At 40.3% G+C, this 12500-nt stretch overlaps 1 protein-coding gene across 1 annotated transcript in view; it reads left to right on the top strand.

The window, feature by feature from the left end:
- LOC118966663 (cGMP-specific 3',5'-cyclic phosphodiesterase-like) overlaps positions 1-12500 on the top strand; it is a 46035-nt gene that overhangs the window by 9210 nt on the left and 24325 nt on the right. The window contains exons 6-11 of the mRNA XM_090188583.1: positions 163-252; positions 358-495; positions 4298-4365; positions 5372-5523; positions 8531-8709; positions 11287-11337. Coding sequence (XP_090044709.1) covers positions 163-252; positions 358-495; positions 4298-4365; positions 5372-5523; positions 8531-8709; positions 11287-11337 — 678 coding nt within the window. The remainder of the gene's footprint in view (positions 1-162; positions 253-357; positions 496-4297; positions 4366-5371; positions 5524-8530; positions 8710-11286; positions 11338-12500) is intronic.

Consider the following 12500-nt stretch of genomic DNA (forward strand, 5'->3'; position numbering starts at 1 on the left):
ACCAGTGATAGGCTGTTGATGAGTAACTCTGACCAGTGATAGGCTGTTGATGAGTAACTCTGACCAGTGATAGGCTGTTGATGAGTAACTCTGACCAGTGGTAGGCTGTTGATGAGTAACTCTGACCAGTGATTGGCTGTGTGTGCATCTGCTCTGTGATAGGTCCTGGCCTGTCACATGGGTCTGCTCGGGCTGGTCCTGGACAATGTTCAGCTGTTTGAGAGTTCCAGACAGGAAGCCAACCGATGCCAGGTAGCTAGAAATCAATCAATCAATCATCAGTCGACCATCGTGTTATATCTCTTCACGTGTGTGTGTGTGTGTGTGTGTGTGTGTCTCTCTCTCTCTCTCTCTCAGGTGTTGTTGACCCTGGCCAGGCTGCTGTCAGAGGAACAGAAGTCGATGGAGAATCTCCTGGGCAAGATGGCCGCCACCATCCTGCCTTTCGCACGGGCTCAGTACTGTACCATTTTCATCGCCAGGGACAGACCCAAGGTCACTACCACTATGATGTCATATCCTGTTCTTTATGATAGACAGTCTCCCTATTACAGTACTTTCTATTCTAAGAGAACTCTGCCGTCCCCTAACCCCTAGCTCCTAGCCCCTAGCTCCTAGCCCCTAGCTTCTAACTCCTAGCTCCTAACCCCTAGCTCCTAACCCCTAGCTCTTAAACCCTATCACCTAACCTCTAGCTCCTAACCCCTAGCTCATAACCCCTAGCTCTTAAACCCTATCACCTAACCTCTAGCACCTAACCCCTAGCTCCTAACCCCTAGCTCTTAACCCCTAGCTCCTAACCCCTAGCTCCTAATCCCTAGCACCTAATCCCTAGCTCCTAACCCCTAGCTCCTAATCCCTAGCTCAAAACTCCTAACCCCTAGCTCCTAACCCCTTGCCCTATGACCCTAGCCCCTATTTCCCTAGCACCTAACACCTAGCCCCTAGCCTCTAACCCCTAGCTCCTAACCCCTAGCCCTATGCCCCTAGCACCTAACCCCTAGCTCCTAACCCTAAGCCTATTCCCGTAGCCCCTGAACACTAGCTCCTAATGCCTAAACACAACTCCTAACCCTTAGCCATTAGCTTCTAACCCCTAAACCCTAACCCCTTGTTCATAACCACTAGCTCCTAGCCCCTAATCACTAGCTCCTAAACACTAGCTCCTAGCCCCTAAACACTAGCTCCTAGCCCCTAAACACTAGCTCCTAACCCCTAACCACTAGCTCCTAACCCTTAGCCACTTGCTCCTAACCCCTAAATACTAGCTCCTAAACCCTAAACACTAGCTCCTAACCCCTAACCACTAGCTCCTAACCCCTAGCCACTAGCTCCTAACCCCTAAACACTAGCTCCTAACCCCTAAACACCAGCTCCTAACCCTTAAACACCAGCTCCTAATCCTTAAACACTAGCCCCTAACCCCTAACCTCTATCTCCTAACCCCTGACTACTAGCTCCTACCCCCTAAAGACTAGCTCCTAACCCCTACCATGTAGGTCTGAAATAAGGATCAGATAGGTTTATATCAATACAATAACTTGTGGGACATATGATGTATAGAAGTATAAGGTTTGATTTTGATCTCAGTTTTGTGCTGTTGTTTTTTAGTCTAAACTTTCCCAACTATACCAGGAGGATGAAAGTCTAAACGTGTCGGTGAGAAGCTTTTCTGCTGTTGTTTTTTAGTCTAAACTTTCCCAACTATACCAGGAGGATGAAAGTCTAAACGTGTCGGTGAGAAGCAACAGTGTTAAATAAGTCGTGCTTCTTTTAAAAATATAATCACAAATGACCTACCTGTTACTCTGGTTTATAAAACACAATACATAACTTCCTGGTTTATAAAACACATAACTTCCTGGTTTATAAAACACAAATAACTTCCTGGTTTATAAAACACAAGCCATAACTTCCTGGTTTATAAAACACAGCCACAACTTCCTGGTTTATAAAACACAGCCACAACTTCCTCGATTATAAAATACAAAACATAACCTTCTGGTTTATAAAACAGAAGACACAACTTTCTGTTTATTAAAACAAAATTAGTTGACTGCAGTATTGTTTCTTCTTAGTTGATTGCAGTATTGTTTCTTCTTAGTTGACTGCAGTATTGTTTCTTCATAGTTGACTGCAGTATTGTTTCTTCTTAGTTGACTGCAGTATTGTTTCTTCTTAGTTGACTGCAGTATTGTTTCTTCTTAGTTGACTGCAGTATTGTTTCTTCTTAGTTGATTGCAGTATTGTTTCTTCTTAGTTGACTGCAGTATTGTTTCTTCATAGTTGACTGCAGTATTGTTTCTTCTTAGTTGACTGCAGTATTGTTTCTTCTTAGTTGACTGCAGTATTGTTTCTTCTTAGTTGACTGCAGTATTGTTTCTTCATAGTTGACTGCAGTATTGTTTCTTCTTAGTTGACTGTAGTATTGTTTCTTCTTAGTTGATTGCAGTATTGTTTCTTCTTAGTTGACTGCAGTATTGTTTCTTCTTAGTTGATTGCAGTATTGTTTCTTCTTAGTTGACTGCAGTATTGTTTCTTCTTAGTTGACTGCAGTATTGTTTCTTCATAGTTGACTGCAGTATTGTTTCTTCTTAGTTGACTGCAGTATTGTTTCTTCTTAGTTGATTGCAGTATTGTTTCTTCTTAGTTGACTGCAGTATTGTTTCTTCTTAGTTGACTGCAGTATTGTTTCTTCTTAGTTGACTGCAGTATTGTTTCTTCTTAGTTGACTGCAGTATTGTTTCTTCTTAGTTGACTGCAGTATTGTTTCTTCTTAGTTGATTGCAGTATTGTTTCTTCTTAGTTGACTGCAGTATTGTTTCTTCTTAGTTGACTGCAGTATTGTTTCTTCTTAGTTGACTGCAGTATTGTTTCTTCATAGTTGATTGCAGTATTGTTTCTTCTTAGTTGACTGCAGTATTGTTTCTTCTTAGTTGACTGTAGTATTGTTTCTTCTTAGTTGACTGCAGTATTGTTTCTTCTTAGTTGACTGCAGTATTGTTTCTTCTTAGTTGACTGTAGTATTGTTTCTTCTTAGTTGACTGTAGTATTGTTTCTTCGTAGTTGACTGCAGTATTGTTTCTTCTTAGTTGACTGCAGTATTGTTTCTTCTTAGTTGACTGCAGTATTGTTTCTTCTTAGTTGATTGCAGTATTGTTTCTTCTTAGTTGACTGCAGTATTGTTTCTCCTTAGTTGACTGCAGTATTGTTTCTTCTTAGTTGACTGCAGTATTGTTTCTTCTTAGTTGACTGCAGTATTGTTTCTTCTTAGTTGACTGCAGTATTGTTTCTTCTTAGTTGACTGCAGTATTGTTTCTTCTTAGTTGACTGCAGTATTGTTTCTTCTTAGTTGACTGCAGTACTGTTTCTTCATAGTTGATTGCAGTATTGTTTATTCTTAGTTGACTGCAGTATTGTTTCTTCTTAGTTGACTGTAGTATTGTTTCTTCTTAGTTGACTGCAGTATTGTTTCTTCTTAGTTGACTGCAGTATTGTTTCTTCTTAGTTGACTGTAGTATTGTTTCTTCTTAGTTGACTGTAGTATTGTTTCTTCGTAGTTGACTGCAGTATTGTTTCTTCTTAGTTGACTGCAGTATTGTTTCTTCTTAGTTGACTGCAGTATTGTTTCTTCTTAGTTGACTGTAGTATTGTTTCTTCGTAGTTGACTGCAGTATTGTTTCTTCTTAGTTGACTGCAGTATTGTTTCTTCTTAGTTGACTGCAGTATTGTTTCTTCTTAGTTGACTGCAGTATTGTTTCTTCTTAGTTGATAGCAGTATTGTTTCTTCTTAGTTGACTGCAGTATTGTTTCTTCTTAGTTGATTGCAGTATTGTTTCTTCTTAGTTGACTGCAGTATTGTTTTAGCTGGGTGGGTCCAGCATGATCTCTGCTTTTTCTTTACATCGCTTATTGGTCTGGTTTTGGTCATAAACACTCCCATTGTTTCTGGGCGAACGCTGATTGGACCAGACATTTTCTGTCTCATTCCAAACCCCGTTTATCGGCTGGAGGCCAGACTGATAAGCAGTTAAAAAAAATATTGAATTCTGGATTTACCAGGCTAGTGTTGTGTTTTCAGGACATTGCTGGAAATGGAGGGGAACCTGGGGGTGGAACCAGTGTAATTATTTTAACATTTTATCATTTTAATACAAGGATTTTCCCTTAGTGGGTTCCCAGAGTGACTTTCCTCCATTCCCACGCCTGTGTGTTGTTACTAATGGTATATGGAAGTTTCTGAACTGTATAAACGTAGAACCTTGTTGACGTGTTCTACTGTTCCGTTGTGTTCTAGAACTCCTTCTCTGGGCTGGTCCATATGGAGGGAGAAGAACAAGGGTCAGAGTTCCAGATCTTTCAAAGGTTCTAGAAAGGGTTTTCCTCTCCTATCACTGTTGTGTCATTACATCAACGGCCGTGTGTTTTGTTACAGGCTATATATACATTCTATAGACCATATTAATGTGTTTAAGAGATAACTGCTGTTATTGTTTTGATTTAGTTGACCTGGGACTTTCTTGGTGTACTAAAGCATGCAAATACCAATATATTTAAATTGGGACAAAGGTGGCAAAATACCGGTAACATCCCCAGATTTCCAGGTTTTCCCCAAAAAAATCCTGGTCGGAAGATTCCCGAATTTGCTCCTTATTCCTTCATGATTCCAGGAATCTTCCAAACCGAGTCTTCTGGATAACATGGGAATTTGGGGAAAGTTACCTGAATTTCTCAACCGTATTTGTGACTGATGGCTTTGCACTGATCAACAGTAGATACTTTTTCTGTGTTTGATGGTAAATGTAAATAATGTATATTTCTGTTTCCATAGAGACTGTAGCATCACTATATTTCTGTGTTTCCATAGAGACTGTAGCATTATTATATTTCTGTGTTTCCATAGAGACTGTAGCATCACTATATTTCTGTGTTTCCATAGAGACTGTAGCATCACTATATTTCTGTGTTTCCATAGAGACTGTAGCATCACTATATTTCTGTGTTTCCATAGAGACTGTAGCATCACTATATTTCTGTGTTTCCATAGAGACTGTAGCATCATTATGTTTCTGTGTTTCCATAGAGACTGTAGCATCACTATATTTCTGTGTTTCCATAGAGACTGTAGCATCACTATATTTCTGTGTTTCCATAGAGACTGTAGCATCACTATATTTCTGTGTTTCCATAGAGACTGTAGCATCACTATATTTCTGTGTTTCCATAGAGACTGTAGCATCACTATATTTCTGTGTTTCCATAGAGACTGTAGCATCACTATCTTTCTGTGTTTCCATAGAGACTGTTGCATCACTATATTTCTGTGTTTCCATAGAGACTGTTGCATCACTATATTTCTGTGTTTCCATAGAGACTGCACCCTCTCGGACATAGACCTGACCCACGCCCTGCAGGTGCTGGTCTCCAAGGAGACAATGAACGTGTCCGGCGCCGATCAGGACCCCCACACGGGTAGTCTGGTCTGCTGCCCGATCAGAAACGGGAAGACAGGAAAAATCATTGGTGCGTCCCTCTTTCTCTGAATGTATCTTCTCTACTTTATATGCAGCATTGTCTTTACAGGCCAATGACCGGATAAAACTCACTTTATTTATCTAACTATGTTTATATGACTTTAACCTGACTGTAGAATTTCATTGACAACAACAACATGAATTCTATAACTACACCTCATACAACAGTAAAGAGGCAGGTGTCTCTGTTTGGTGTAGGGAGTCTTCTTCTTCTGTGGTTGTTAGAGACACGCTGTTAGTCGTAGGGAGTCTTCTTCTTCTGTGGTTGTTAGAGACATACTGTTAGTCGTAGGGAGTCTTCTTCTTCTGTGGTTGTTAGAGACATGCTGTTAGTCGTAGGGAGTCTTCTTCTTCTGTGGTTGTTAGAGGCACGCTGTTAGTTGTAGGGAGTCTTCTTCTTCTGTGGTTGTTAGAGACATGCTGTTAGTCGTAGGGAGTCTTCTTCTTCTGTGGTTGTTAGAGGCACGCTGTTAGTCGTAGGGAGTCTTTTTCTTCTGTGGTTGTTAGAGTCACGCTGTTAGTCGTTGTTGATAGTCAAGGCAGAGATATTGATATCAGTGCGTCTTAAACCAGCGTATTACTGGCTCTTCAGTCTTTATTTACTGATTTATTGACTGACTAGTATTGAATGACTAGGAAGCATTGTATTTACTAGGAAGTCTGCAGAGAATCTTGGCAGTTGAGAATCTTGGCTGTAGATAATCCTCGTTGAGAGAATCTTGGTTGCAGAGAATCTTGTATTTAATAGGAAGTCTGTAGATAATCTTGGTTGTAGAGAATCTTGCATTTACTAGGAAGACTGTAGATAATCTTGGCTGTAGAGAATCTTGTATTTACTAGGAAGTCTGTAGAGAATCTTATCTGTAGAGAATCTTGTATTTACTAGGAAGTCTGTAGAGAATCTTGTCTGTAGATCATCTTGTATTTACTAGGAAGTATGTAGAGAATCTTGTATTTACTAGGAAGTCTGTAGAGAATCTTATCTGTAGAGAATCTTGTATTTACTAGGAAGTCTGTAGAGAATCTTGTCTGTAGATCATCTTGTATTTACTAGGAAGTATGTAGAGAATCTTGTATTTACTAGGAAGTCTGTAGAGAATCTTGTCTGTAGATCATCTTGTATTTACTAGGAAGTCCTCTATTAGCTGACTGAGTATTAGCAGCATTAGAGTGCGTCAGCCAGGGTGCTTAGCAGGGTTGTTAAATAGACAGTCCTAACCATCACTGATCTACAAACAACAGATAAGACCGTCTTAATTTGGGATAGGCGTTCCGCTAGCGACCCACCTTGACAACATCCGGTGAAATTGCAGAGCGCCAAATTCAAATGACAGAAATAGTCATAATAAAACATTCATAAAAATACAAGTGTTATACATCGGCTTAAAGATTAACGTCTTGATAATCCAGCCGCTGTGTCAGATTTCAAAAAGGCTTTACGGCGAAAGCGTACCATGCGGTTATCTGAGGACAGCGCCCCGCTTACAAAAACATACAAACATTTTACAACCAAGTAGAGGAGTCACGAAAATCAGAAATAGCAATAAAATAAATCACTTACCTTTGAGGATCTTCATCTGTTGGCATTCCAAAGGGTTCCAGCAACACAATAAATGGTTGTTTTGTTCGATAAAGTCCCTCTTTATATCCCCAAAAACTCAGTTTTGTTGGCACGTTTTGTTCAGTAATACACTGGCTCCAAGGAGGTCAAAACATGCAGACGAATACATCCTAATAGTACCGGTAAAGTTCGTCGAAACATGTGCATCATTAAGTCTTTGCATTAAACAAATCAGGTTTCAAGAAAAACACAATCAAACACAATCATGATTTCTGTAGCTATATTGAGGCCCATCACATGCAGTAGAGTAGGTGATGGGTCTTAATTGATCTTGTGTGCTTACACTGCCATTGCGTGACATGACATCCAACTCAGCGTGACCCTTAGAGAATGCTGATAAGCACAACGCTCCAGTGTGTTGCTACAGGAGGAAAGACTCACAGAGCCACAATGTCGAACAATGTTGATAAATAATCCTCAGGTTGTCTATTATCTAAACAATCGCTAATATTTCAACTGGACAAAAGCGTTTTCAATAGAAAGGAAAAAGAACGAGGGGAGTAGTAAGGAGTAGTGGCAGTGAAAACGGACACCTGCCAAAACTTCTTATTCTTGTTTTTTTCTTCTTCAGAAAACAAGCCTGGAACCACGTCTAAAGACTGGTGACATCTAGTGGAAGCCATAGGAACTGCAATCTGGGGCCTAACCCATTTATATAGTCAATAGGCTTTAAATAGAAAACGACTCACATCAAAGAAATGTCATTTCCTGGTTGGATTGTCCTCGGGTTTTCACCTGCCACAACAGTTCTGTTATACTCACAGACATTATTTTAACAGTTTTAGAAACTTCAGAGTGTTTTCTATCCAATAATACAATTATATGCGTATACTAGCTTCTGGGCCTGAGTAACAGGCAGTTTACTTTGGGCACCTCGTTCATCCAAACTTCCGAATTCTGCCCCCTATCCATAAATTAACCACTACTGATCTCCACACCACAGAAACACATCCGCAATAGCATCTCAGAGTAGCAGGGCTGATCTAGGATCAGGTCCCCCCACCTGTCTATGTGGTCTTCTTCATTGGGATCTAAAAAGCAAAACTGATCTTAGGTCAGCACTCTGAGACGCTTCATGAATACAGGCCCTGGGCAAGACGACATCGTCATGACGATACATGATAAGATTGAGTCATGAATCGTCATGAAGTTTGAAGTTATTAAATAAATAAATAAAGTTATTAACAACTTTTCATCCATCCCTCTGTTGTTGTTGTTGTCTGTTGTTGTTGTTGTTGTCTGTTGTTGTTGTTGTCTGTTGTCTGTTGTCTGTTGTTGCTGTTGTTGTTGTTTCTGTTGTTGCTGTTGCTGTTGTTTCTGTTGTTGTTGTTGTCTGTTGTTGCTGTTGTTGCTGTTGTTGTTGTTGTCTGTTCAGCCGTCTGCCAGCTGAAGAACAAACTGGGCCCTGGCGAGGCGGAGACGGGCAGGGCGTTTAACCGTTATGATGAGTGCCTCCTAGAGGACTTTGCGGTGTACTGCGGCCTGGCCCTGCAGACTGTCCAGACCGTCCAACGGATAGAGTACCAACGAGCCAGCCAGGACGTTACCCAAGAGGTGGGGGAGGAGACAGAAGTCTGTGTATATATGTATATATATGTAATATATATATTATATAGATATATATATATATATATAGTACTTGTCAAGGGGTTTTCTTAATTTTTTACTATTTTCTACATTGCAGAATAATAGTGAAGGCATCACTACTTTGAAGAATCTAAAATATATTTTTATTTGTTTAACACTTTTTTGGTTACTACATGATTCCATATGTGTTATTTCATTGTGTTGATGTTCTCACTATTATTCTACAATGTAGAAAATAGTAAAAATAAATAAAAACCCTTGAATGAGTAGGTGTGTCCAAACTTTTGACTGGTACTGTAAATAGAGGTGAAGTCTGAAGTTTACATACACCTTAGTGATAGGAATTGCATGAATAATGACTAAACAATATCTACATTTAAATATAACTAATTAAACTTATACTCTGTTTTACAATATCTGATTAATAATGTTAGTTCATAAGGAAGGGATTATGTAGCATGAACAAGGAGTAATTAAAACATAATAAACACCTTTCTAACTTAGTTGGAGAGGTATGTGCTGTGGGTTTGAAGTAAGCAAAGAGGATCATTAACCTATGTTTGAACCCACTTAGCTAAAACTCTGTGGCGATTAAATAAGACAGCGAGAGCCTCTCCAGGGTTTCCGTATCTGGAACTGTCTGCTAAATAGTGATAGATAATGGTGAGACTTCAGGAGTTCATCCAGTTATAGTGTGTGTGTCATGTTGGTGAGTTGGAATGAACTGTTGAACCTGCTTTGTCCTTGTTCAACAGGAGATTCATTCTAGAACCTGTTGAACCTGCTTTGTCCTTGTTCAACAGGAGATTCATTCTAGAACCTGTGACGTCATATTTTGTATATAAACTGTTGAACCTGCTTTGTCCTGGTGGAGAGGAGGAGATTCATTCTAGAACCGATGACGTCATATTTTGTATATAAACTGTTGAACCTGCTTTGTCCTGGTCGAGAGGAGGAGATTCATTCTAGAACCTGTGACGTCATATTTTGTATATAAACTGTTGAACCTGCTTTGTCCTGGTCGAGAGGAGGAGATTCATTCTAGAACCGATGACGTCATATTTTGTATATAAACTGTTGAACCTGCTTTGTCCTGGTCGAGAGGAGGAGATTCATTCTAGAACCGATGACGTCATATTTTGTATATAAACTGTTGAACCTGCTTTGTCCTGGTCGAGAGGAGGAGATTCATTCTAGAACCTGTGACGTCATATTTTGTATATAAACTGTTGAACCTGCTTTGTCCTGGTGGAGGGGAGGAGATTCATTCTAGAACCTGTGACGTCATATTTTGTATATAAACTGTTGAACCTGCTTTGTCCTGGTCGAGAGGAGGAGATTCATTCTAGAACCTGTGACGTCATATTTTGTATATAAACTGTTGAACCTGCTTTGTCCTTGTTCAACAGGAGATTCATTCTAGAACCGATGACGTCATATTTTGTATATAAACTGTTGAACCTGCTTTGTCCTGGTCGAGAGGAGGAGATTCATTCTAGAACCTGTGACGTCATATTTTGTATATAAACTGTTGAACCTGCTTTGTCCTGGTGGAGAGGAGGAGATTCATTCTAGAACCTGTTGAACCTGCTTTGTCCTGGTTCAACAGGAGATTCATTCTAGAACCGATGACGTCATATTTTGTATATAAACTGTTGAACCTGCTTTGTCCTGGTGGAGAGGAGGAGATTCATTCTAGAACCTGTTGAACCTGCTTTGTCCTGGTTCAACAGGAGATTCATTCTAGAACCGATGACGTCATATTTTGTATATAAACTGTTGAACCTGCTTTGTCCTGGTGGAGAGGAGGAGATTCATTCTAGAACCGATGACGTCATATTTTGTATATAAACTGTTGAATCTGCTTTGTCCTGGTGGAGAGGAGGAGATTCATTCTAGAACCTGTGACGTCATATTTTGTATATAAACTGTTGAACCTGCTTTGTCCTGGTGGAGAGGAGGAGATTCATTCTAGAACCGATGACGTCATATTTTGTATATAAACTGTTGAACCTGCTTTGTCCTGGTCGAGAGGAGGAGATTCATTCTAGAACCTGTGACGTCATATTTTGTATATAAACTGTTGAACCTGCTTTGTCCTGGTGGAGAGGAGGAGATTCATTCTAGAACCTGTGACGTCATATTTTGTATATAAACTGTTGAACCTGCTTTGTCCTGGTGGAGAGGAGGAGATTCATTCTAGAACCTGTGACGTCATATTTTGTATATAAACTGTTGTTCGTGGTTACATGGCAGCGCGCTCCGAGAATAAATACTATTATCTATTTTTGATAAGACTGGTCTCTGTCTATTTTATGCAAATAAGAATCTTAGAAATTCGTATAAAATAGACTGAGTGATTTTAATTAATGAACACATATAGGAATTATGAAATTCCGTTGACACTTAGCCAAATACATTTAAACTCAGTTTTTCTACAATTCCTTCATGTGTTTACATATTTGTGTTTGTGTGTGTGCTGTCTTAACGTGTGTGTGTTTTTTTAAGTCTATGTGTTGACGTGTGTGTGTGTCCTCTCCTAAGGTTCTGTCCTACCACCTTACTGCAGCTCAAGAGGAAATCCGAGCGTTGCAGGTGAACCACTGATACCAACAGACCAACACCTACCATCTCTCTATCCTTCCATCTCTCTATCCTTCCCTCTCTCCTCACATCTCACTATCCTTCCCTCTCTCTATCCTTCCCTCTCTCTATCCTACCCTCTCTCCTCACATCTCTCTATCCTTCCCTCTCTCTATCCTTCCCTCTCTCTATCCTACCATCTCTCTATCCTACCATCTCTTTATCCTTCCCTCACATCTCTCCCTCTATTCCTATTTCTACAGATCTCTCTCTCTCTTTCCACCCCACTATATTTCTATCTCTCTCTTTCCACCCCACTATCTTTCTATCTCTCTCTCTTCTTCCCTCCCTCTGCCAATCTCTCCTTTCCCTTTTCAGTGTTTCTCAGCAGGGGCGGGGGTCTTCCTGGTGTGTCCGGGGGCTGGATACTCCACAATGCATGAACATTAAATTAAATGACGCTTTCTTCCTTTACAATCTGAAAGTCGAGAACCGTTTTAATTTCATCTCTTGATATCAATGGCGTCACCAGCCAATTCTATATGAATCAATCAAAGATGTTTAGCTAACGATTACTACATTTACCACTAAGGTTTAATTTTAATTGTATTTATTGATCTGTTATTTTACCAGGTAAGTTGACTGAGAACACATTATCATTTGCAGCAACGACCTGGGGAAGAGTTACAGGGGAATGAATGAGCCAATTGTAAACTGGGGATTATTAGGTGACCGTGATGGTTTGAGGGCCAGATTGGGAATTTAGCCAGGACACCGGGGTTAACACCCCCTACTCTTACGATAAGTTACCCTGGGATCTTTAATGACCTCAGAGAGTCAGGACGTCCCATCTGAAAGACGGCACACCACACAGGGCAACGTCCCCAATCACTGCCCTGGGGCATTGGGATATTTTTTTAGAACAGAGGAAAGAGTGCTTCCTACTGGCCCTCCAACACCACTTCCAGCAGCATCTGGTCTCCCATCCAGGAACTGACCAGGACCAACCCTGCTTAGCTTCAGGATCAAGCCAGCTGTGGGATGCAGGGTGGTATGCTGCTGGCGTTCTAGAACTCACCATTGTTCCCTTAGGTGTATTACTGGTGCTGGTTCTAGAACTCACCATTGTGCTTTTAGGTGTATTACTGGTGATGGTTCTAGAACTCACCATTGTT

Source organism: Oncorhynchus mykiss, chromosome 10 (genome assembly GCF_057628025.1).
Source record: "Oncorhynchus mykiss isolate SJ-2025 chromosome 10, ASM5762802v1, whole genome shotgun sequence".
Classification (NCBI taxonomy): Eukaryota; Metazoa; Chordata; class Actinopteri; order Salmoniformes; family Salmonidae; genus Oncorhynchus; species Oncorhynchus mykiss.